The following is a 26,590-nucleotide window of genomic DNA, read 5'->3' as shown; positions in this document are numbered from 1 at the left end:
TCTCCCCATTCTTGTCTGATCCCTGTCCCCGTGTGGCTCTCGTTGGGTGTGGGGTGTGTGCCTTGCAGCTGCCGAACTCGCAGGTATTTCTCTGTTGTGTTATTGTGGGAACAGTAAAGCTGCAGGAATAGTACAAGCTCTCATGAATTCCTGCTGGGTGAGCTCCACTGTTCCAGGTTCCCTACTTGTTTGACTCCTTTGCTGAGCCCTTTACACCCCCTTACTCCCCAGCTAGTTTGCTTTGTGCTAATTCCTCCAAGCAGTGTGCACAAGATGTGGCACCTCCTGATTCTGCTGAGTCTTCCTCCAGTTTTTGAGTTAGGCTGGAGGTGTGAATTGGCACTGCCAGATTCCTGCTCCTCCAGCCTCCATGTACTGCACCAAATTCTCACACCTGTGCCAGCAGGACAGAATGATTATGGTACATCAGTGCTGAATATGGATTTCTGTGGACAGGAGACAAATACAAGCCCAGGGGCAGCAGGTTCAGTCCACGCTTCAACTCCAGCCACGATACCTTTCCCTCTCACACCTACAGCCAAGTCCTTCCCCACCACTGGAAAGGGCCCTGCAGGTGGTGCCCTGCAATTCTCACTGCTTTACTGCTCATAATCAGCTCACTCTTACCTCGTGCTTCACACGTCTCCTTGTCTAAGGTACCTTTCATCTCCCGTCTCACACTTCAGCTGCTCCCCGTCTGGGACAGGGACTGATGTTTCACCCAGATGCACAGCTCAGTGACGAGCTCAATCCATCCTTGCTGGATGTCTCTGGGTGCTCCTCTGTTATGTATAATAACAAAGCAGAGAGCAGGTTGTGACCTCAAAGCAAAGGTCACGTTCATGAAAGAGAAAACAGATTACTCCAGAGCACAAAACCTTCTCTCTGACCATGGAGCAGCTGCAGTTGAACAAAATTTTGGACAAGACCTAGGCAGTGAATTTGACTTTTCCATAGGGTATATCAAATTTCTAGGATTAGTAGTGTTGGGTTTTTAAGCCTGGTTTGTCTAACAATGTTAAGTTGTATAGTCAAATATTATCTAGTCTTCTTGATATAAACAGGAAAATAGGTCTTACTTTCAAATTTCTTCACATAACTGGAAGAAGAGTTAAACCTAAATATAGGAAAAGTGATTTGTAAGAGCACTAAAAATCCAGATACTGTGATTATTTGTTTTGCAATGCTATAAAAATATCAGTTCCTAGGGAGAAGAGGGACAAAGCTGTGTTTTACTACAAAAAATATAGAGCAATTCCAGCAGACGTCTGTGCCTGGGAGGCAACACTCCAGTGAGGGATAGGGCTGTGAACAACTTTTTCGGGCCTGTGTAGTCCATTTTCATCCTTTTTTGCATTCTTGCTCCAAGTCCACTGGGATTTCTGAGAGCAGAGGTAGCTGTCCCAGTGTGAGAAGGTGATGCCAGGTTTTTCATAGTGTACAGATGACTGGAGGGATTCAAAGACAGTGTTCAGCTCATTATCAAGTGAAATTCAGCTGGGACTGTACCTTGGGCTGTAACTTGGGCTGCTGGCTGATCTCTCAGCTCACCACACCAGCAGCCTCTGTGGGAATGTCACTGTGCTGTTTGCCCGGTCCCTCTGACTGTTAGAGCTGTTCCAAGAGCTGCCTCAGCCTCTTGGGGACATTTCAATGCATTTGTCTTCTTCCCTGACAAGCCAGTCTCTGTCTCTCGGTGGCAGTGGGTTTGTGCTCCATGGTGAGCAGGAGAGCCTGGGATGGCTGTTCAGCATTTGTGCCTCCCACACCCACACTGCTGCTTCCACAGACTTTTCATTTTTCCTCCACACACAAAACACAAATAACACCGGTGGCTCCAGCAAGGCTCCAGCCCTCGCGCTGCCGTGACCGCAGCTGTGGAGGAGCCAGTGCTCCGTGTGTTAAAAATGACCTGGTTTCTCTCTGGGAGATTACTCTGTGTCATGTCTCAAGGGTTTGATTTATCTTTGCCAAGGTACCTGTCATTTGTGAGCCAGGCTTTGGCTCAGGGCAGGTTGCCGTGGGGTTGTGCTGTGTAGCCTTAATGGGATAAGTACATGGTGGGTTGTGTTCCATCAAAGCCCTCTGTTCTTTCTTCCTTGTCTCTCATTAAAATGAGTAACTGGAATTTCTACTTTGCCAGTGTTTCACTCTGAGAGGATTTCTCTCTAATAGATGTCAAACTTGCCCATTAAGAAGTGGGTAATGAAACCTAGGTGGCCCAAGTGAGCAATCAGCATGCAGCCCAGCACAGCCTCTCACCACAGTCAGGAGAAGTGATAAATGCTATTATAACCTCAGCTTGCTACTGCTGTCCGGACACATTAGGACTGAGCAAGCATTTTAAAATAAATTAAGATCACAAATAACTGTGTAAAACACAGGAAACGAGCCTCATAATTCAGGTGGATGGGCTGCAAGATTAACAGCTCAGGGAGAGCTGGATGGCAGCCCTCTCCGGTTCATCGGCTCTGACACCTCATAAAATAACAGAGGAGAGTTTGGGCTGAAGGAGCCAATGCCAGCTATTGTTGACACTGGAGAAAAGGGGAATTGGATCATAATTCTTAGACATCCCAGTGCAGCAGAGATTCTCCTTCCTCCTACAAGGTCTGGGACTTACTGCAAAGGTCACTCTCAGCTGATGAATGAAAAGGGGGCAAGTTTGGTCTGGTTTTGCTTCTTGGATCTGGCAGTGGAAGATACTCAGAAAACCACCCATAATGAGGTGTATATCTTCATAGCTTTAGGTAGACAGAGGTTTTTTCTGAGAGCTCCAGACACCTCAGCAGAAGCCACACTGAGGGATTCTGTGCAGGGAGCCCCAGGGCAGTGAAGCTGGTGGAGCTGGCATTGGCTGTGCAAGGAACTGCTTCTAAATGAAGCCTTCATTGGAGTTAATTGCCACCACCACGTTAATGGTGAGAACCAGATGAGTTTTATTATGCATACAAGAGTACTTCATCAGAGAAGGGCTAAGGCAGATGAACCAGTTGCACAGAGCAAGTGTCAGCTCATTTATAATCCATTTGGAAATCCCTAAATGACTGCTCATGATAATCTGGGAGTGCTGTCCCATGGGGAGGATCAGTCTCTGCCCTTATCTGACGCTTCTCAAGTACCTGCTGCCAGCCTGGTATCAGAGAGGAGTCCTGGGTAGACTGATTCTGGTTGAATCCAACACAGCAGTGCTCTTGTGATCATTCTGGCTATGAGGATCTTTCTGGCCTCACTGCAGTTTGTGCAGATTTTTCTGAGCATTGGCAATGCAGGCAGCAATTCAGAATCAATTCTTATGACAATGGAAATAAGAGCTAGTATTGCCAGCCAAGAAACCTAATGGAAACAGCAGAGTTCTCTCAGAAACTGGCAAATCTTGTGTTTGTACAGGCTTTGAGGGCATGTTGGTTTGGGCCTTTTTTTTCCACTTTCTTCTTTCTGTGTGTAGAGTGGCTCAAATGCAGATGGTATCTGACTCTTGTAAACTAGTAAGAATTTAATAGTGCTGCTGGAAATCAATAGAGTGGAATTTCAATGAAAAAATGGAGTCAGCGATAACAATGGATTTTTTAGCTATATTCTTTCTGTACCCTTTTTAAATCGAGGGAGAAAAAGACACGGGCCATCTGATAAGTGTCGCTGTTCCCCTCAGTTACAGGCAAATCTGCAACAGGTGGAAAGGGAAAAGAAAGGGAAACTCTTCCAGTTAACATAGAAAAACTCCGTTGTTACGGATTGGTAAGCAATTGTGTTGATAAAAGGAAATAAAAACCTGACTCTGCAGCATCAGGGAGAAAGGAATAAGTGGCAAAGCACATACATTTGTACACCGTGCATATGAATATATTAATTATCTCAGTGAACATGCAGGGGAATCCTCTGTGGCTTGCCCAGACAGCTTCATTCTGTGGTTTGAAGCTACACTGATGCACTAAAGCAGAAACATTTACCCATAGCCTAAACTTCCAGCCACCTCTCCCAGGCAGGTGTTTGCAGCAGGGACTGGAGCCTGGAGGATGTGCAAGATTGCTCTCTAGTCTTGCTTGATGTGTCAGTTGCGTTCATGGGACACGTGGACTCCAACTCCCCATTTGTTCCTTTGGCGTCTGAAATACAAATCTTGTTAAGGCTTTTTGTTGTTTTCCCCCAAGCCCATAGGAAACAGGTTGGTTTGGTGATTTTCTTTCCCTGCCTGTACAAAGTTCTTGGGGATCTTGTCCTGTCTAATTCCAGACTTGCTGCTCAGATATCATGTGTGACACTCTGTCCAACCTCTAATAAGATCGTGAATTTTCTTTTGCTGTGTCTTCCTGCTCCCAGCTGAATAGTCTCAGCAAGGAAAAATAAGAGCGAGAAAGGGCAGATAACTGAAGTTCTTCTTCCTTAGTTGATCTCTGCTAATTAGCCTTGATTTTTATCTTGCAGATCATCAAGCTTGAAAAAAATGGGAATGGGTACCACTACATTCTGGCAAATATGGTGAGTTACCCTACTTGGTGGGGTTTTTTCTATCTCAGAGTTTTGTAAAGCACTATATTCATAATTACTGAGCTGCACACCCTTTATGTCATCCACCATTTAGGTTAAAAAAAAAAAATCAAAGTCTTCTGTTATGTTCTCCTTGTGGAGTTTTCTCTTTTGAGCCAGCAAGATTATCTGCAGGGTATCTCCAAGTGTGCTGGGGTTTTGTGGTGGTTTGACCTTGGCTGGATGACAGATGCCCACCAAAGACATTTTATCACTCCCCCTTGGTGCTAAATGAAATCTGACTGTCATGGCTTTAGGGAAAGGACTGGATGCAAAGACTTCTTTAAGGAAAGGATTCTCCCTTTAATGCAGGAAGGTGCTGCCTGAGGACAGAACAGTGTTGGGCAGTGGCAGGACCATCTTCCTGGAGCAAGTCTCACAGGAGGATGGAAAATTTCTTTGCAAAGGGAGATTTGGGGAGAGGTAAGAGAGAGAAATGGAGGTTTTCCACAGCAGAGCTCCTACCCTCTCCTGCCCAAATGTATCCATCCATCCAGGAGGATGCACAGCAGAGGATGGGCTGGTGTTGGCAGTCTGGGGCTGAGACTGCTCGCCCTTGGACTCCTGTGTCCATGTGGTTGAATCCAACACAGCCTGCCATGTGCAGGCTCTGGACTTGTTCTTTCAGCACAGAGCTGCATCTGGGAGATAGCACGTCAGCCCTGGGGTAATTAAACTTTAAACTACCAATTAGTCAAGCAGTTGCTGCCCTTCTCCTTTTCTCAGTCCCAAGATAACTCTGTCATTTACCAGGCAAAAATGGCCACATCATTACCCTGCAGTGCCCTGTACTGACCCTGCACCCTGTGCTAGCTGCCTGCCATGTAATTACAGAGATAAAAATGTTACCTTGTGCAGGGGGAGACATGCAAAATCATAGTGCAGCCAATAACTTCAGTTGCTAATTTTTTAAAAAAATTATTATTTGCTGTAACCCAGGTCCTGGATGTTTATGAAAGTCCCTTCATTAAAGTTAAGCAGGGAAGTGAGCTGGAGTCACTGGAGTGAGTGTGTCTATGCAATTTTATGTACACCCACGTGGAAGGCTGAATGAGAGTATCACCTCTTCTCTCTGCACAGTTTCATAAGGATAAATATGTGCAAGGCATGAGGTGAACTAACACTCAGGTGTAGGAGATTTGAAGAACATTTCCCTCTGTCTTAGGATACCATGCTCTCCCAATTTTACCCAGACAAAGTACACTTGTCCCATCTTTAATGTGTTTTCTCAGCCTTTGCACAAATGCTGAGAGGACGGAGCTGGCTGGAAGAGGTTGCATACTCAGCCAACATGGGTTATAAATAATTAACTCGGAGCAAAATGCTTTTCATTTCCCCAACCCCTCTGCAGGGAGATTTTGCCTCCACTGCAGCTCAGTGGACTGGGCTCTGGGTCCCAGAGTGACAGGACCACCAGAACTCACTAGTGTGCTTTTCAGGCAGCTTGGATTCAGGGGAAAAGAAACAGAGTGAAAGAAATTCAAGCTTTACCTTTGGTCTTTCCTGCCCCTTAAAACCCAGCATCACAGAAGAGCCAAAAGCCAGAGAGAGGAATATTTTTAAACAGAAAAAAAAAAGAATAGGAGATAGTCAGACAACACAGGAAACTATTTTAAAAAAGTCCTGGCACCCCTCAAGGTTAAGAAGGTCCTTTCCAGGGCAAAAAATCGTGGGCAGGTTCGGACACCAGAAGCCAAATCAGTTCTTGTGATGTGCTGCACCCACACAAGAGCTACAGGATATTGGGTTTAGTAAGGAGAATGGCAAAAGGACCTGAAGATCCCTTGTTTCTGAGACTACAGGGCAGCAAGGAGGGACAGCAAGCCTCCCTCTGTGGGGATAGCCAGGGATTTTATAAGAGATTGGCAGAAGATGGCATCTGGCAGGGTTAAACCTTGGTGCGAATGCTCTGATCCAAGAGATAACAGTAGGTTTAACCCTCTTCTGAGGACACCTCATCGCTGGATTAGAGCCTTCAGAGGGCGTAGCATGCTGTAATCTATTCTCACTGACTCACACACGTAGTGGTAGACCTTAACCACCCCGTATTTTCCCCTGTAGACGTGTCCCAGGATGACAGGGCGTGCGTTGCCCACACACACTCGTACCCTCGTGCGCGCCCGCGTGCCTGGAAAACAGCCCTGCCTTGGGGAAGTGGCTCATTCTGGAGCACTGAGTTGTCAGAGAATAAATTAAGAGCTAAAACCTGGAAGTGTTTGGTTTCCAAACGGGTTATTTTTTGTACCTTACGCTGGCTGAGGCAGTCCTGAGTTTAGGACTCTCACCCTGTGTGAAGATGAGGTCAAGGGAATCCTCAGCTGGTTTGTAGCCACCAAGTTTCCTGCACTATCTGGAGCCAGGGGGTGAATTCTCAACACCTGCCTTTTGCCTAACCTACTTGGGCATGGAAAAATGGGGACTCAGTTATGGAAATGACACACTGGAAGCAAACATTGGGAAACATTTCTGCATAACCCCACTTAAATCCTTGGTTTTAGCTATATGCTTGTTCAGAGCTATACACAGCCAAAATCCAAGCAGCAGCAGCACACCATTGCCCAGTTGCAGCAGCTTCAACCTGATGCTCCATCATGAATGCAAAACAGCATTGCACAGGCTGAATAAGGTCTAAAAAAAATCATCCATAGGCACATTTTGGAATGGAGGAATTCCCTGCCTGGCCACAGCCAATCCATGAGCAAAGAGGCACTGCCTTGCACTAACCTTGCTGTGTGTTTGCCCAGCAGTTGCTCTGGGTGAGCTGTAGTAAAGTACTGAGCAGAATTTGACAGCAGCAAGTCAAAGCTGGTATTTCCTAGCAGGAACAGCTTTCTTTTTCAGTGAAATTGCTGTTGCCAAGGTGAGACAATATTATTTCTGTGTTCACAAACAAAATGAAACCATTCTGCACCTTAGGCCATGGGCAAACATCCTTCTCTCAACCTGCTATGCCTGCTAAAGACACAACCTGTCTTGTCTGCCCACCTCTGCCCATCCCACAAAGGTTTGACTGCAACATTCCTGTCAGGGAAAGGGTTTCTGTCGGCATCCCTGCCTCGCCTTGAGCCAAATTTGGCACTGTTCATGGCTTTTGCACACTGATGAAATCCTGGTCTTCAACCAGTACCCATCAGAGTTACTCCAGTTAGCTTTTACCAGAGCTAACCTGGGTATTTGTCAGGTGCACTGGCACTGGAGGTTTGCAGTCATCTCTCTCTCTCTTTCCCTCTCTTCCCCTCTGGAATTCAAAGAGATTTGGCAACTTTAAGAAGTGTTTGTTTTTGTGAGTCTTATTTTTCTAAGCTTTGTTCTCAGCCTTTGAGATCATCAGTTCTAGCAACCACAAAAGGGAAAAAAAATACAGTCAATACTATCAGAGGAACAAGCTTAGAAACTTCTGGGATTCCTTTCTTTTGATGTTCAGGCGTTTTGCCCATAACCTTGGCTTTGTGGATCTGTTTGTCCTACGCCATGGATGTGAGCTGACTACTGTCAGTAGTGGGAGAGCACCAGCTCTCTTGGGCAGAGAAAAATCTTTGTCATTAAATAAGTGACATTCGTGTGACCTGTCTTTAAAGGGAAAGTATGAAAGACAGCTGCCACATGCAGTGTTTTAGCCTCTTTTTTCTTTCCTGATGCATTAGTCCAGGTTGGTCTTTTAGCAAATGCTCTTTTATTTGAAGATGAATAGATAAGTGTATGAGATTGCTGATGGCAGGGGTAGCAGGGAAAAGTAAAGATAAAAACGGTGTTGATTAGCAAAGGTAAGCACTATTCCCTGTGCCATTCTACATCAGCCTGTGTCAGCACTGAGTTAGGCCAGGGACAGTTTCCCTTTGCTGGCAGTTGTGCTGCTGGTGGAGGTTACCAGAGATGCCTTAAGGAACCTAGAAATAAAACAACACACTTTTGAGATAATATTTGTACAGGAGGTACTGGAAAGGTTGGTCTTTATTGGAGGCCTCCAGGGGCAGATATGGAAAATGTCCACAAAAAGGCCACCGCCCCACGGGGTGAATACAGTGTTATAAGCTTAGCAAATTAGTGTCATTGACAAAAATCACCAATTAGGAGCAAAAGAGGTGATGCAATTTCCCCTGGTTCAACCTTCTCTAAATCCACCCCCCCTCAGATGGAAACTAAACTTTGTTTATGAAAATGCGCCTTGAAGAGCTGTTTTTTCCCAGAAAGGACCAAGATAGGATTGGGGCTTTGGAATGTGTTTTGTCTTTCTGCCTAGGGAAAACGTAGGGAAAAGTACTGGGAAAATTAGCCAGGGATACAGCAATAGGCTGTGGAGAACACATAAAAGAAAAAAGGCAAAAATCATTTGGCATCATTTCCCCCAGCTCAGCAGCTTTGTCAGCAGAGTGGCCTGTGCAGGAGTCCCACAGATGTGCTGGGCTGATCCAGTTCTGACCTCTGGGCTGGATGGGCAGCTTTGATTTTTTGTAGACAAAACACAGAAGGAAGAACTTCTGCACCAGCAGGGCTGAGACTCAGCCATGTGAGACCAACACCAGGTGCAGAGAGTGAAGAGAAACCCTCCTGAACTGGCCATCCACAGGCAGAGAGCAACTCCCCTAAAGCAGTGCAGGACACCCACACCTGCAGCATGTGCTGTGGCTGTGTGGGGAGGGTCTGTGCTGCCCAAGCAAGGGCTGTACCTGCCCAGCACAGTGTGACCTGTGGCACTGCCCCAGCACAGTGACCCTGTGGCACTGGCCAGGTGTTGATGGCTCCATTCCCTGCAGCTAAAATGTTGTGGTTCTGTCTCCCATCACCTTGAAAGATGCCACATTTATCTGAGTCCCCCTCAGTTCTTAATGCTGTCTCCTGGTCCCTGAAGCGCTGCTGACTCGTGGCACAAACAAGGTCAGCAATGCTCAGGTGTGCATCACTCACTGATTTGATATCCTGTTTTGTGGAGTTTCCAGAAGGATGTGTACAGCATCTCCTTGTCCTGGCAAGATCTCAAGATGCCTGGTCTTGCAAAAATTATGTTTTTCTATTGGAAAAAGATGTCCTAAGTTATTTTAAGGTTCTAAAATTATGCCTGTTAGACCTTTCTTCCTCCTGAGAAGTTGGTGCAAGTGAGCTCATGAGACAAATTCGTTTTCTGTGCAGAGAAAGACAATATAACATATCAGTGAAACTTCTGCATTTCACTTCCAAACAGCTTTTCTGTCCCAATTCAAAAATTATCCAGCAGAAGAACCCCATATAACATTATCTCATCTGAATTACTGGTAGTAAAAGACACAGCAGTGCCCTGAATTAATTTTTGCTTGAACTAGAGCGTCTCATGTATGAGAAAATTATCTGGTTTGATACAAAAATTGCCCACACAGAAGAATATGAACAGCAACCTTGGGAGGATTTTTGCAATAGTTAATGAGGGCTCAAAAACATGAGCGACTTACTGTGGCTTAAAAAAATCAGAGCATCAGGTGAGTAATTGACAGGTTATATTACAGCTATTGGAAGGAAAATAGTGTTTGCTTAAATTTCAGCAAAATGGTGTTAAACTAACAGGTTTCCTCAGCCATTTGCAGTCTCCTAATCCATTACCCCAGCTCAAGTGGCAAGTGGTGATGTGTGAATCCATAGAATCTGCCTCATGGTGACTTCATTTGCACTGTTTTCTAGTCAGAACATGCTTAGCTTCAGCTTCCTCCACCAGATTTATGCTTCTGTTTGCTAGACAAATATTCCATTACCGATGTTTTGGTCCTTGTAAACTGTGATCAGGTCATCCCTTAATCATATCTTTGATTGAATTCATGGCATCTGCCACTGCACGGCACATTTCCCAAACCTTTAAATCAGTTTATGTGCTGAAAGCTCTCTAATGCACAAACATCCACCTAGAACATCTCTTCCCCTGCCTGGACTGAGCCTTCTGACAAGATGTGTATGGTCATTTATATCCAGAATGTGCTGCAGCTGCAGGACTGGGCAAATAATATCACAAAGAAAATCTGCAGAGCTGCACCAAGGAAAAGATGCTGTTCATCTCCCATCCCTTGTTCTTGAAGTCTGGATTCTCACCTCACTCGGTTTGTGTTGTATCTATAGTCAGGACAAAACACACTCATGGAGCTGCAGGGTTGGGGAGCTGTCTGATAGTGCCCCGTTCTCCTGTCTTTCTTTTCCCTTTCTTCACTTGCTTCTAAGTTACTGTGAGGGCTCACAAGTTTTGCTGCCACAATGGGACTTGACATATTAATAACTCTGCAGAGGAGAAGAAGCCCTCTCCCATTGGAAGGCACACTGGAATGAGACTGGAGCAGATGGGCTCTTTTTTGACATAACCCTCCTTATTAATACACAGTGATGGGAGTGAGGAATGATGCTTCACTGGAGAAGTCAAGCTTGAAGATAATTTGGTATATTAGAGATGCTCCGTCTGGAAACACTCGATTTCTTGCTCCCTGCAGTAAGTCACTGGCGTACCTTGGAATGACAGGAGCCACTTTGTATTCACTCAGCTGATCTACAGCCATTCAGAAGCAAAAATTTTGCTTTGCAAAGTTTCTTATAATCATAAAATCTGCTACGAGGAAGTAGTCTGGCATTGCAAGTCATGCATTTAAACAGAGCTGGGCCAGTTTCCCGATGCTGCCACAGGTTTCTGTGGCACCCACCCAAGCTCAGGATGAATTGTTTAAATGCTTTTGGCTTGAAAAGGAGTATTTCAGTGTGCAACCTATTAAAGAAAAGAAAAAGCAGACTCTAGTCTCTTCATCCTGGGCAGAAAGGGACTTAAAAACCTAATGCTCCTCCTTGGGATGAGGGGACTCTGTTAGCTTCAGCCAACAAACCTTCTCCAGACAATTCAAGAGAAAGGGGTGTTTTTCCCTCTCCTCATTCAAAACTGAGTTTGCCAGGCTCAGGGGGAGAACTGGAGAGCTCAGAAGATGCAGCAGGAGGAGAGAAAACAACACTGTTTCTCAGGAATGTGTCTGTCTTCAAGGAGACTCTCTAAGGTCCTTTCTCCCAGGAAAAGAGGAGGCTTGGAGCACAGGCAGGGAGGTTTTCGACTGGGCTGCAGGGTGGTTTTGAGCTGCTAAGCCACAGCCTGCCCAGAGCTCAGCCCGTGCTCCTGCTCCTGCAGCTTCAAAGGCACCACAGGAGGCACCTGCAGGGAAAGGCCAGCAATTAATGGGAGCTCAGTGAAGTACAAAGAGAATCTGGAGGTGTGGGGCAGTGGCTGGCTGCCTCTCGATGTCTGGGTGCATTCCTGTGGGCTGGCACAGTGTCCCACAAGCAGCTGTGCCACCAAGTGTCATCAGTGTGCAGAGGGAGGCAGAGGTTTAGGATGGTGAGGCAGTGAAATATGAGGGTGGAAGGAGAGATGCAGGGAAGTCAGTGATGCTGGCAGATTTGAGGAGGGATGCACAAAGGGATGAGGCTTTCCCTACACCGGGAGCTGGCTGCGTGCACTGCCCACTCAGTGTTCTGGCTCCTCACAGTGTCCAGGGTATAAATTAGGAGCTGGTTCATTTCTGGAGGGACTTTCTTTTCAAGGCAGATCATTTGTGGACCTCTTAATCAAGATGGATTCATGAGGCCCATTTCAAGTCATCAGTCTTCCTGCATTATGCATTTCCTTTGATGATTGAGCCCACAAGCAGTGGAGAGGAATATAAATGTGTGACCTGCTGATTCCTCTCCCAGCAACCAAGGCAGCAAATGGGACAGTAAAACAACCTTTGGCTGAAAACTGCTTTCAGTTTAAGAACAGCATAAAGAGCAGATGCATCAAGGAAAGCACAAGGAGGAAAAACCCCTTTCCAGTACTGTTTTCTATTTGAAGCCACAAAGGTCTGTAATAGCTGCCCATATTATTTCCTCACAGCAGCACACTGCACATAATTGCTCTGTGAGGTTCATAAATGCAGAGAGGAGCCCATGGTATGGGCTAAAGAGCAAGTTCCCTCCTTTGAACCCAGCCTGACTGCTGCTGGAACAGTGTGATGCAGATGCTGTGAGTCAGAGCAGGCTGGAGGAGGGAGCTGCCTCAGCCCATCAGCACGATGGGACCAGATTTTTGTGGTTTATTGTCAGCCTGCTCATTCTGTGGCATTTGGAGAGAGCCAGGCATTTTCCAGGCATGTACAAGGCTGGAGGCCACATTCTCTGATTTGCTGAGGTGGTTTTGTGAAGTGAATTTAAGTCAAAGGGACAGCTGATCCTGCCGTAGGGTGGCTGATGGGGTGTCCCTTCCAGCCTGGTTGTGATGGCTCCCAGGGATAGCTGTGCCTGCAGGAGTGTTGTCTCCCCTGCAGTACATCCTGGCACTGGCCCTGCTGCTCTGCGCTGCCTCTGGGTCCCTCTGGGGCTGCTCTTCCAGGGACACCGGCGTGTGAGTTCCCTTATTGCTCCTCTTCCTCCCCAGGGGATGGTCAGTGCTGTGTGGGGAGGTGAAGCCTGATGCCTGCATGTCCAGCAGCTACATCCCAAATGCTTCAGGTGTCAAGAGCTTGAAGCAAGTCACGTACAGCCACATTCCAGGGACTCAGCTCATTTCCCTGACCTGTGCTCCAGACATGGCTGCAGAGTGGGTTTTTTCCAGTATTCCTTAGCAAATTTTAGAAACAGTTTCAAAACCATTTGATCACTTCCATGGGACCACATGGAGAGCATCCTTCCAGCACTGTTCACTTCTTGCTGTGCTTGGTTGGATGATAGAGAGAAGCATTTCTGGGCTAGTTCTTTCCCAAACTGGTTGATGCTAAACATATTGCTGCAAAAGCACAGCTGCTGCCCCTTAGTCATGGGTTCCACTCTTTCCTTAGCCAAGTTTTAAGAATTTATTTTCTGTTTCCCAAATATGGCCAGTTGAAAACTAAATAAAAGATCTTTTTTTTTTGTTTTTGCAATATGTGTCTATAGTTAGTACAAAGTGACAGATGATTGATGATTTCTTTAGTTGCAAATACTGTAATTCTCCTGTTCTCCTGTTTCCTACAAGCACTGACTGATATTCCAGAAGGGCACATAAGCATATTGAATTCCTGCTGCCACTTTGTCAATAGAAGCATTTTCAAAAACCAGTTTGTATAACATTTGATGGCTTTCTGTTTATATGTTTGCTAGCAAGAATTCACCTGCTCTGGGAATTATTTTCTAAAATATTTTGACTTCTGGATTTCCCTGTTCATTGACTCTCATGTTCCCCAGACCTGCTCTGGGCAGATTTCAGTGGTGTGGTGATTAAAATTCCTTTGTAATTAGGAGCATTCCTATGATGTCCTTGTAATGGGGCATGTGGAGGAGGGATAACAGGTGAAAACAATTATTTCAGCCATTGATAGCAGCCAAAATGCAAAGATGTCTTCAAGGCTAATGATGTCCTCTATGGTCCCAACTGCCTTAAATGATTGGAAAATCTTCAGAGGTCTCCACACTTTTTAAAGAACCTGAATGATGTCAAAAATCAGTGGGGAAAAATTAGTACAATCTTCAAGAAGAAATAATTCCTTTCATCTATTCAGATTATTTTAAAATTTTATGCAAGATGAATCCCAGTGAATATTGTTGAATATTTGCTTCAGTTTCAGAATGGTTTTGTTTGGGGAAAACAGTAAAATGCAGTGGTTTCAACCAGTACTGTCTCATCACTGCTGTCATAACATTTTTTTTGACTTTTCCTCTTTAAATCTGCATTCTGAGGGGGCTTAATACACCAGACAGCTTATTCATACTCTGCAGTGAACTTGGACTTTTCTTCATGCCTTTGTAGGTCTCCCAAAGAGGACCTGATTGCACAAACTTCAAATTACTCTGCAATAACTTCTTTTGACAGATCTTTTTCCCCTGAGTACCTCCCAGGAGCAAAATGCCAGTGTAATTTGCTCCTAGCCATGAATAACCAGTTGGCAACCTGTGAGGTCCCTCTTACTGAACCTTAGGAGCTCTACGTGTCAAAAAACCACTTGGCCTGAAACGCATTAAGATGTCAGGGACAATTATCCTGCTGCATTTCCTGTTCATTAATCACAGCTCTGGCTTTCTGAAACCCCTATGCCAGCAATTACAAACAAGATTGATGTGGGTTTAACCAGCATTCTGAGGAGTATGTACACACAAAATACCACTTTTTTTCTCTTAACCTAAATCACTGTACTTTGAGGCAAAACAAGCCATCTATTTAGAGCATCTGCACACCAGTATCCCATCCTCAGCCTTGTAAGTGGATGCCAAATTGCCTACAAAATGCTGGAAGAAAAAGTGTGAAAGACTTTAAAGTAGTTTTTGAGTCACTTATGACTCCCTCAGTCTGACGCTGATGTGAGAGGGCAATTTAGTCTTTTCCTGGCAAGGTCTGTTCCCAAAACAGGTTTACATCTAATGGTTCGATCCTGACTTTGGGAGTTGATCAGCTAATTGGCTCCCTCAGCCTGTGAACAGAGAGCATCATTTTGGGAACCTGATTGGTGTTTCCTGGAAATGATGTAACTTGGCTTTTTTAGCTCACACCATCACGGTGTGTCTGAGAACAAGCAAGGGAGAGAAACCCAGGGGAAGGCTGAGGAGGAGCCCTTAGAGAATACCCAGCAGCAGGGCAGGGAGAAGGCAGAGCTCAAACCAGCTCCTCTGCTGCTCAAGTGATTGCATTGTGGCAGTCCTCCCGTTCATCTCCCCTCATGCATTAAGGTTGCTGGTGGTGCCAGTGCAAATAATTGACTGCATCTCTTGTGCTTGTATTCCTAAAGAAAAAAAGCGCCAGACCTCAACCTGTCCCACACACAGTGCGAGGGCACAGCCCCTGTCCAAGCACCTCTGCAAGGAGCCACAGCGAACAGTTCTGCACAGCAGCAGTGCTGCAGGGTTGGGATGGAAGCTGGGACACCAAGAAATGACCCCTTTCTCTGTATTGCAGTATGTCTCTAATTAATTTTTCACCTCTGACTCAAGGGGGTGACTGATTCTGCAATGCTGCCCCGGTCAATACACACATGTATTTGCACACGTGTTCATCCCATGCAGCGAGCGAGAGGTAGACAAGAACAATGAGGAAATGAAAGAAATGTATTTCATTAGTAACCTGAAGTCTAAAAAAGCGCCTTTTTCTCTCCCAAATTAGCAAATTCTATAAACTGGCTTTTCTAATAGCAAGACTCCTTTAACAAGCTGACCAAACACTTCCTTCCTGATCTGCTGAAAGTTCATTGTTCAGGATTTGTTTTTCCCTATAAACTGCGATTTGAAAAGAAGTAGCCTATCCAGTGGTGACTGAGTCCATAAAAGTTAGGGCTGGGTGAACAATTCTGTATAAAATTTAGAGCTGGGTGACAAATGCTTTCTAATATATTTTACAAATTTTGTTCATTTCATCCAGCATTATTCAGGATACATTTTTCCATTACTCTGCTAGCTTTCTTGCAAGTGACCTGTTGTTAATATGATTCTTTGTCTCCCTGGGTGGTAACTGCAGGATATGGCCAGCTCAGAGTCTGTGAGAAAAGCCAGTTCACACCATGGTCAGGGAACTGGTTCCTCTCTTGAGTCGGACATTTCCTTCCAGAGGAAGGATATTTTTCCTGAGCTGTCTGCCACATCCATACATAGGCAGAATTCCTCTTACCCACCCAGAGATGTCTTTCTCCAATGAACTTCTCCTCTTTCTCTCCTGTACCAGGGATTCATGGACATTGACCTGACCAAATTCAGGGAGAGTGGAGCCAATGTCACTGGCTTCCAGTTGGTGAATTACACAGATACTGTTCCTGCCAGGATCATGCAACAGTGGAGGAATAATGATGCCAGAGAGCATCCACGTGTGGACTGGAAGAGGCCAAAGGCAAGTGGTATAAAAAACCCCCATTAAATTTGGGGCCATCTAGCTCAGTTCAAGTTATGCTCACCTCTTTGTGATCACACATGGCTCTTTATTCTCACTTGAGAAACTCTCAATATAATTATGAACATTACCTGTTCCAGGTACCTTAATGTTGTCTGAATTTTACCAGGCTGCAGTTACTACCTCCTAAGAAATACACAATTTCATGTATTCACTTGGTCTGCAAATTTTTACCCCCTCAAAGCTAAGAATTAAATATCTCATAATGTTCAGTATATAAAAAACAAAAAGCCTCATTAAGTCCTTAACCTTTGGCTTGTTTACAAGACATCCAGTGATAATAAAGTCTTTCCAGATGTTCTTTTTGAGCATTTCAAGTCAGTGTGTACAACAGAAGGGAAAAGTATTTTAATTCCTAACACAGAAGGCCCTGAAGCTGTAGAGGGACGGGTGGAGGGAGAGGTTGTTTTTTTCTCTTTAATATTTGAAAATGAATTCATTTGTGACAAACACTCTGCAATAGAAATGTTAACTTTGGAATTAGTTCAGGAAAGTTGAAAACAACTAAATCATAGAAAAAAGAGTTAATGCTAATGGTTCTTGCCAAGAGTTTTGCACTGGTTTCTGTACTAGTTTCTGCTTGAATAAACTCATCTTTTGCAGAATTCTTGCCAATTGAGATGGAATTTTCTGGTCTCCATCCGTGACCAGAAAAAGTCCCCTGTTTCTTGATTTCACTTAGCTCACATTTACACAGGATAATGTATTCTTTAAAAGTCAGGTCAATGCTTCTAATTAAACTCAAAGACTTGTAACAGGTGAATGACTTTTAGGGCTGATTCTTCTTCAGGGAGTGAAATCAGGACATTCTTCGTCTCCCAGCTGTGAAAGTTGGTTTCAACTTTTAGGAGTCAACAGGGCAGTGGAGATTGCAGGGAGCAAGATGCTGCTGAAACTTCATAGACAGGAGGATGAGGACAGAGCAGGTCATCTGGAAAGTTACCCTGGGTTACGTTTCTCTTTCCAGTACACGTCGGCCCTCACGTACGACGGGGTGCGGGTGATGGCCGAGGCCTTCCAGAACCTCCGGCGGCAGCGCATCGACATCTCCCGCCGCGGCAACGCCGGCGACTGCCTCGCCAACCCCGCCGTGCCCTGGGGACAAGGCATCGACATCCAGAGAGCCCTGCAGCAGGTTTGGAACCCAGGCTGGCTTGGGTGTGCTGAGAGCATGGCTGAGCACAGCCTGAGGGTGGGGAAGGACGGGTGGGCAGTGGCAGAAGCACCGACACAAATCCCTTGGGATGAGCAACTGATCCTTCCAGAGCAGAGACAGGTCTGAAAAGCTGGGGGGTGCATCCAGCAAAGTGCTTTTCCTGGTCCTTGCCTGTTTTAACTTCTGTCGTTATGGGATGGAAAATCCAAAATATTATCCCATAAAATCAAGGGTTCCTATTGTATCTTCCCCTCCTGAAGACACAGACCTGCTCAGACCGTATTTTTTGCAGATTATTTGACTCTCTGTGAACTCAGCTTCAGTTCCAGCCTGCTAATGAATGCATGTGAATTTTGCCTTATGTATTGGCTGTCACCAAAATGTTCTCAAAGTGCAGATTATAGCTTGTTTCATACTGTGAGAATTCATAAAAGTCCTAAGAGCAGCCATTTAGATAGTTTATTCCTCAAATCTGATAGTCTTGCTTTTTTCATCCTGCACAGAATCTAGATTTTTGAATAAACAAAAACACAATGTGAAAATTACAGAGAGAGAGAAAAATAATACACTCTTATCAAAGACTTACCAAGGTAGAATATTTTAAAATTTCATTAAATTTCAAGACTGACATTCATTTCTAGCACTTTTCCTTCTTTTCCTGACAGAAATAGATGGATTCCTTGCAAATACTGCTAGTTCAGTATTATCTAAATATAGCTTATCCCATCTTCTTTCCTTAACTGTGAAGAAGGCAAAAAAAATAACATTTATGTGGTTAATTTGTATCATATATAAAGTTCCTCAAGTGTTTTGTTTTGATTTGGTTTTGGCTTACTGGTAAACAACAATTCCTTTAAAACCAAATCTTTTGGGTTTTGGCATCTGATTTGATTTTATTGCTTGGATTCAATTTGTTCCCAAGCCTGTCACTGACTTTCTGCATGACCTTGGGCAAATCACTGTCACAGCTTCTCCAAGCCCTTATAATAAAATCAGCCTCCCTGATGCATTAGGGAGATAGGTTACCTAATAAACATGAAATACTTGGAAGTCTTCTGATGAGCAATAGCTGCTCCAGCATTTTCCTTTATTGAATTTATGAGAATAAGATATCAAAATTAGGCAACTAGAAAATAAAAATTTTGTGTGTGTGTTGGAAAATCTCCTCTGACGTTTCCTTATATTTTCATTAAAACAATTTCAAAAGTCTTAATTTTTCAGCTGGAGTGACTTTGGGCGAAGAGCATAAAGACATATTTGCAAAAGCTGCTTCTTTACAGCTGAAAAAGAATAATTTTAAAAAGGCTTGACCAGTTCAGTTGTGATGGTCAAAATAAAAGATGCTGAAACAGGCAGGGCAAGAAGCCTCCTAGCAAAAATTTAACTATGAATTCGATAATCTTCCAGTATTTAGTAATGTAGCAAGAAAGAGGCAGATGGAAATAGAATAACTTACAATAAGATTGAAGGTTTGAGTTATCCTTTCTGAAAAGACTTCACAATTAGAGCAATTCTGCAGCTGTTCACAGTGTGCTTTCTCTTCACCTTCCATTTGTTAATGCCCAAAATTTCATAAGCTTTTTGAAAGCAAAAGGTTTCTCTGCTTGCTTCTACTCAAATGTCTGGAATAAGCTCTCAAGTTGCCTTGTTCCTGTGTAGGAAGGAACCACAGAATCATAAGCACATTTAAGTTGGAATATCTAAGATCATCGAGTCCAAACATTATCCCAGCATTTCTAAGTTCACTAAACCATGTCCCCAGCACTGCCACATCCTCACATCTTTTCAATCCCTCCAGAAATGGTGACTCCACCACTTGCTTCCCTAGACAGCCCATTCCAATGCTTGTCAACTCTTTTGGTGAAGAATTTTTTCCTAATATCCAATCTAAACTTCCCCTGACACAACTTGAGGCCATTTCCTCTTGTCCTGTTGTCCTGTCTGGGGGAATAGACTGACGCCCCACTTCACTACAACCTCCTAACAAGGATTCATGGATGGCAGGAACAAAGATGAAAAGAAATATGAAGCATTCTTCATTTTTTTAAAAGCAGAAATCTGGCATGTTTCAGGAGAATGTATGTTTTTATTAAAGATAATTACCTTTTTTCTTTTTTTTTTTTTTTGCAGGAAAAGGCCCACAAAATATTGCTTAAAACCACTACACTAAGGTTTCAATTGTAGTTTAAAAGGTTATGATAATTTTAAACAAATTCTTTTTTTATCTTAATGTGATCAGCACATCTAATAAGCAGAAAGCTACTCCCTAACTGCTGGCTAACCCTGTAAAACAGAAGGCCACAACAGCATCTTTCTGTTCCAGATGTCCCAGCAGAGAGCCACATGCCCATCCATGTCTTACACACAAATGTGCTTAAGTGCTCCATGTCTCCGGTTGACTTGACTGGTGCTCAGCACTGTTGAAGTCAGTCCTCACTGTATTTTGCATTGCATTTTTGCATTTTGCATTTACTATCAGAGGATGGTGAGTGACAGAGAAGTTTTCCTGCATCCTGCAGCACAGATAGCAGAGATCCTTTTTGCCGTTTCAGTGCCACATGGATATCACAGAATTAAGATTTCATTCACTCAGATAGAAGAAACTGATGCTGTAAACCTGCCTTTTAGTGCATACAAAGCTACAAAACACAAGCACCTGTGACCTGAGCTTCAGAATTGGTCAGAACCTGAAAAGAAAACCAAAGGAGACATGAAAAAAAGCAGGCTTGGGAGTGCTTAAGACAATGGTGCTTTTTCAGCACATCTATTTTTTATGGGCATGCTGTGTCTTGTGAAAAGGGAAAAGCATCTTTATCCAAATGTCACCAGGAATACCTCTTGGTTTGAAAGAGCTTCAGAAAATGCTGGCAGATGTTCATTTTCATGACAAACCTTTGTTATAACAGCTGGAAAACAAACACGGTTTAAGCAGATTAACAACAGATTTCCTCTGTAATGATGCAGCCTCATTTCTTCACCATGGGTCTTTACTCTGAGGATCTCAGAGTATTTAAAAAGGCTGTTCAATACCTATTCCCATTCTGCATGTGGGAAGACTTCAGTTGCAGGGACAAGAGGTTTGTCCAAAGCAAGTGGAAAGGCAGAGAATAAACCTTTAATTCCTAACCCAGTGGCATGAGCACTTCTCTGGGTGGTCTCCATAGAAACCCAAATCTGCATTCTTTTTCCCATGTTCCTGGTCCCCACTGCCTGGTCCCCAGACAGTATGTGATTCCAGTCAGCAGCCCTTCTCCATTCCAGTCTGGGCACTTTTGCAGCAAGGAGAAGTTCAGGGTGTGGGATGTGATGTGAGCATCACTTCAGCTCGGCAGTGTTATCAGCAGAGATTTATGGCTCAAAGCTTCCTATGCAAATGTCAATACTAAATTGTTGGATTTTATTAATCTGGTGCAGAGGTAATTAAATTTGTTTGATAACTTATAGACTCCTCTCTATCAAAAGATGACAGCTGGGAGCTGTGGCCATGGTTTCATATTTCCTCCTGATTTACAGTTCCTGATTTGAACTGACAAATTCTTTACTTCACCCTGACTACAGGTCCGATTTAGAAAATAGCAAACCCCACAAACTCAAGGCGTTCAGAGCTGATTTAGCTCACTGTCACATCCCAAGAGGTGATGGGCTCACATTGGTGATCCAGCTCTCAGGCTGAGCTAAGTTTTAAACTACTGAGTTTTCAGAGAAAGGGTTTTTAAATGAGTTAGTTAAGAGGATGGCTGTGCCAGTGATTTACCAAAATATGAATATCGATCTAATATCGATATCCAACTGAGACAGACAAAAACTCTCTAACAGTTTAGAGTTAGAAAGTGTATGTTTTATTTGGCACCAGGCACTGCGTGGGATAGCTCCCTAAGATGCAGGGCCCCAATCCAAGCAAACACGACACTTTTTATTTCCAAATATTATGAATATCCAAAATACAAATGCATATTCATTACATTAATACCTCCCATTCTCCTCTTCGTATGGAAATGAGCTTAAATGTCATTAAGCATGCGTAGTGTGTGTCCTGAATTGAGTTGGTGGTCTTGAATTGGGTCAGTGGTCCCAAAAAAGATGAAGTAACTCATCTTCCTCATTTTGACCTTTTTGCCTCTCTGAACTTTAACAATCCTAATTACTTTAGTGACCTCTAAGTTTCCTCTTGCATGACTTTTGGATGGGTTCCCACCAAGGGAGGAAATCGGTAATTGTCCTTGTTCCCTACACCAACTTAGCAATGTTTCTGTTCCTCGTTCTAAGCACAGCTAAGCAAACATACAAATGACAGATCATCACTTATTTGGTAATCAGTTACTAACATCTTACAACCCATTTCAGGTCCAGCTCTCTTAACTATTAATTAACTCTAGCTGGGCCCAAATTCCTTCCTATTCTAACTAATTTCAACACAGCTAGCCTATAACCAAAATCTTTATGTTTCTTCTAAATCTATGTTTCACCATAGCCAGGCATGCTGGAGAGCGAGCCTTAGTGGAATCCCAGTTTCAGGCAGATGTGCTGTCTCCCCTGCATGGAATTGAGAGTAATGACTGCACTCACCACCCTTCTCCCCCTCCCCTCTCAGTGCTGCTGAATCACTGCTTCATGACAAGCTGACCAATTTGCTGTCTTCATTGATATTTATGTATTTAAGGTCCGTTTTGAAGGATTGTCTGGCAACGTTCAGTTTAACGAGAAAGGACGCAGGACCAACTACACCCTCCACGTGATTGAGATGAAACATGATGGGATCAGAAAGGTAAAGCAGAGTGTGACCCAATATCCTGTGTCAGGTTCCAGCCCATGTTTGAGTGGCAGTGTGGCTGGGTGTCAACAGGCACTCCTGCTCATGAATGTTTGTGGAGTCACAACAAGTGCATTCCCAGCTCTAGGCATGAGTAAAGCCAAGCTCTAGGGAGGACTGGTACATTGATAAAAAAATACAACATTTGGAAGGTGTTATCAAGAGCAACAAGAGCATTTCAGGTGTGGCAAAGATTTTCCAGGATGGTAAAACTTGGTCAGCTCACCTTTGCTGTTGGCACAGCGCATTGGTGCAGGCCCAGCTACAGGACAGCCTGGCTTTGCCCTCCCACTTTTCCAAGGATAAACAAAGGCAGAGCCAGGCAGAAGCTGTTTGCCCTAACCATTGTAAGTGAACCCTTTATGCTGACCTAATTCTGCTCTCCTTGAAGTGACAAAAGCTTTACCACTAGCCACGTCCCAATAGCTACACAGACCTTTGTGCTCTTCTGAAGTCTTGATCCCTTTCTGTATCCCAGGCTCTTTGAAAAATCTGGCCTTGTTCCGAGATGCCAAGCCCTTGAAACACTAATCCTTTTGAAAACCTGACTCTGGGTGCTTATGTCCCACTTTAGATACCATGTATTTGAAGAACAGAGAATAACTCAGTTATTTCTTGATAAAGGGGAGCTACTACATTTTTTGGAATGGGGCATTCTCTGCATCTCCTCAGTCCCCTGAAAGATAAAAAACTTGTTTGAAACTAAGAAAAATGTAAACAATGAAAGTTCCATATTTACAGCCCCTATCTCAAATTTATACTTACACCTGAGAGCAGCAGGTGTGAGACCAAAGGCCCCCACAGTCCAGTAGAAAAAGGCAAATTTTCTTTGACAAATAATAGAAATGTCATTTTGAAGACATACAAAGCAGTCTTCCTCCACTACAAAGTATTCATAAGAGGACCAAGGCAACATCATGTCCAGTTGGGGTTTCTGAACTTTAATAAGTTGGCAGCCTGGAGAGAGTCTAGAGGAGATGAAATTGAGTGGCTGAATGTCTTGATTTTTCTATGTACTTACTGTCAGAAATAATATTTGTTTGGAAGACATGTACATCACTGCCATGATGCATATTGTGTTTTAGATCCACCAGGTTGGAGGTGCAAAGCAAACACCCACATCTCCACTTTTGTTGCTCTAGGGCAGAGCTTTGGGAGCTCTTTCCTCACCCTCTGTTCTTTTTGTCTGTGCAATGAGGAGGGATTAGAAGCCTGCATAGACTTTTTCTGCTCAGCTGTTGTGATCTCTAATCTGCCATCAGCAGGCTCCTGGTCATGCCCTGGTTAATACCCTTTCTCATTTACTGTGATAAGAAATTGCTTTCATATGAGCAGAGTTCGGGCAGCTTCATACTTACATGAGGTGATGGAAAACCTCTTATAAAATTAAGCTCTCAAAGTGGATAACTTCAGCCATGATCTTCCTAGAGATATTCAGTGGCACTCTGCTTTACCTACAAGGAGTGATGGATCAGCCCAAATCCCTAATCATTATTAAGCAGAATTTAACCTGAGAGTTATTCCCATTACAAGTGTTCAGTTTATTCATAACCCCAAACTTTTTGACACTGGCAGAGGATTGGGGTTTTTTTCTGACTTGATTTTTTGTTCTGTTGTCTCAAGATGTCTCAACAATCAGTCCTATATTCATGCAGGCTTTCAGCTACAGGATAACTTTTCATCACCCTCTAGCACCTGCACATGCAGCAGGCAAGTTCACCATTAGAATTATTTTTGGAAATCACACGGGGAAATTGTGAACTCTCATCGTAGGAATGGCAATAATCACCAGAACAATGTGATAAGTGTTTTTATGTGCATACAAACACTGTGCTACTGTAGCACATCATGCACATTATTATTTTCAGGCTGGAAGCACAGTGGGATGGGAATTTCCCTGTCCCCCTCACAAAAGACATGAAGAAAAAGGAGAGGAGATCTCTGGCTGGGTATAAACATGCAGAGAAGGCTGATCCAACTTGGATGACCCTTCTACTGTATCTTGGTTAATATTCCAAAGACATATTAATCCTGGTTTTGCATTGGGCAGATTGGTTATTGGAATGAAGATGAGAAGCTTGTCCCAATAGCCGTAGATACTCAAAGTGGCAACGAGTCTACGAGCCTCCAGAACAGGACCTACATAGTCACGACTATCCTAGTAAGTGCCATGACTTCCATCCCAGCTCTCCCTCTCCCCCATCTCCCTGATGTGCAGGCTCCCTCTTCCCACTCAAGTGCCCTTCTTTGTATTACATCATTTTTATAATAGCAATAATAATAATAACAATAATAGTAATAATAATAATAATAATAATAGCACTTACTGTTTCCTGCCGGCTCCATAAAGGTATTTGAAAATTGCTGTGGATAATTAAGTAGGTATTAAAGAGCTCTCATGCTTAAGTGTAGAAAATACAAAAGATTATGACAAGAGAGTAGAGGCATCAACACAGATAAATTAGGAACATTGTACCTGTGCTTTGTACTTATCCCACAGAATGGGGGCTGCAGTTTTGGGAAGGATAAGCTGTTTTGTTCAGAGAGGCTGAATCATTGCTTTTAAAGCAAATCTCCACTATAATCATGAAGGAATAATAGGTACCCCATAATGTGGGTATCATGTATTGTGTCATTGTGTACACGTACCCTGCAGCAACATGAAATGTTACTAATTTGTTGATTGCTTACTGGGAGTCTGCAGAGAAGACACAATACCCAAACTGAGTTAAACACCTTAAGGCTCTCTCCTGTCCAGCAGATTTGATTCTCCCTGTGCCCACACAGGCAGGCATGTCTTTAAAAATTCACAGCTCAGATATCCTAAATACCCCATGCAGAACTACACTGAAAGGTTTGTTGCCCACATCCTGCAAGCTACTCCATTCTCCTCAGGTCCATCGCTGCAGGAGCTGCGCACAGATCCTGCATGAATAAAAAGAATATGCCACAATAAAAAAATCACACTTTGTACCTTCTAGAATAAACCCATAGTGTGTTGGCTGTGTCCCTTGGCACAGGGACACAAAGCTAGAGCTTTGCAGGGGGAGCAGACGCTGGGCTAGAGCTGGTGTGTGCCTCCAGGATGTGGAGTGGGGCTCAATGTTTCTCTTCTGTGTGCCAGGAGGACCCGTATGTGATGCTCAAGAAGAATGCCAACCAGTTTGAGGGCAACGAGCGGTACGAAGGCTACTGTGTGGAGCTGGCCGCCGAGATCGCCAAGCACGTGGGCTACCACTACCGGCTGGAGATCGTCCGTGACGGCAAGTACGGAGCCCGGGACCCCGACACCAAAACCTGGAACGGCATGGTGGGAGAACTCGTTTATGGGGTGAGTTTCCAACCTTGTCCTAAGACGTTTAGTTCTACTTGGGAACACGCTCAAGCGCCAGAGTTAGAAGGAGTCCTGCGCTCTGTCAGCCTGAGCTCTCCAGAGGACTGCAGCTCAAACAATCAGCCCAAGTAAAATGTTTTCATTTAGGGAGAGACAGCATATTCTGTGCCTATGGAAATGTCAAAACGTTTCCTTTCAACAGTTCCAAGATTCTTTTTCTTTACATTTTTAGAAGAACAAGTATTGAAAGGTCATACTTTCCCATGGGCAGAATCTCCAAATTTTACTCTATTTTATATTTGCATGATAATGGCAGGATGAAAAAAGAAAAAGATTTTTAACACTCAGCACATGAGTGGTGAATGGTAGGACAAGATTACTTTCTGTCCAGCCACTCATTTCCGTCATCAGGAATGTACACCTGCACCCTATACTTCTAAACCTGGTTTGGCCTGGTAGCTCATACTCTGTGATACTTAGGTCATCCCTCAGACAGAGGGGTTTAATTTTCCCATTCCCTACCATGCAGGGACCATCAGTTCCCAGGTCGCTGCGACACTGTGTTGGAGCAGGGATGATCCGTCTCCTGATGGTAGCTCCACTGTAAATGCTGCCAGCCATTTCAATCTCCCTCTCCATTTCCAAGATGGATTGCAAAATTAGTGGAGAGTGTACATCAATGTTGCTGGAACATTTTTCCGCTTCTCCTGCATCAGCTATGCAATCAAAAAACAGTTCCTGATGGAAGTAAACATCCTGACATCCTTTTTCAGGAGATTGGCCTTTCCTTGCCTCTTTTGATGTCTGAATGATAAAGCTCTTTTAGAGAAAATCATCTTCATCAGACTGTGACATCAGTGGATAAATCAGATGAGAGGAGCTGGGCGGCTGCAA

At 44.0% G+C, this 26,590-nt stretch overlaps 1 protein-coding gene across 3 annotated transcripts in view; it reads left to right on the top strand.

Annotated features, from left to right (window-relative positions):
• Positions 1–26,590, top strand: part of GRIA1 (glutamate ionotropic receptor AMPA type subunit 1) — a 119,981-nt gene that overhangs the window by 57,207 nt on the left and 36,184 nt on the right. For all 3 annotated transcript variants that reach the window (XM_010399731.4, XM_010399732.4, XM_019286059.2), the window contains exons 5-10: positions 4,426–4,479; positions 16,175–16,336; positions 17,364–17,531; positions 22,213–22,317; positions 24,413–24,523; positions 25,487–25,693. In XM_010399731.4, the coding sequence (XP_010398033.1) occupies positions 4,426–4,479; positions 16,175–16,336; positions 17,364–17,531; positions 22,213–22,317; positions 24,413–24,523; positions 25,487–25,693 (807 nt within the window). The remainder of the gene's footprint in view (positions 1–4,425; positions 4,480–16,174; positions 16,337–17,363; positions 17,532–22,212; positions 22,318–24,412; positions 24,524–25,486; positions 25,694–26,590) is intronic.

The sequence above is a fragment of the Corvus cornix genome, chromosome 13 (genome assembly GCF_000738735.6).
Source record: "Corvus cornix cornix isolate S_Up_H32 chromosome 13, ASM73873v5, whole genome shotgun sequence".
In the NCBI taxonomy this organism is placed as follows: domain Eukaryota; kingdom Metazoa; phylum Chordata; class Aves; order Passeriformes; family Corvidae; genus Corvus; species Corvus cornix.
This window is presented reverse-complemented; position numbering and strand designations above follow the sequence as displayed.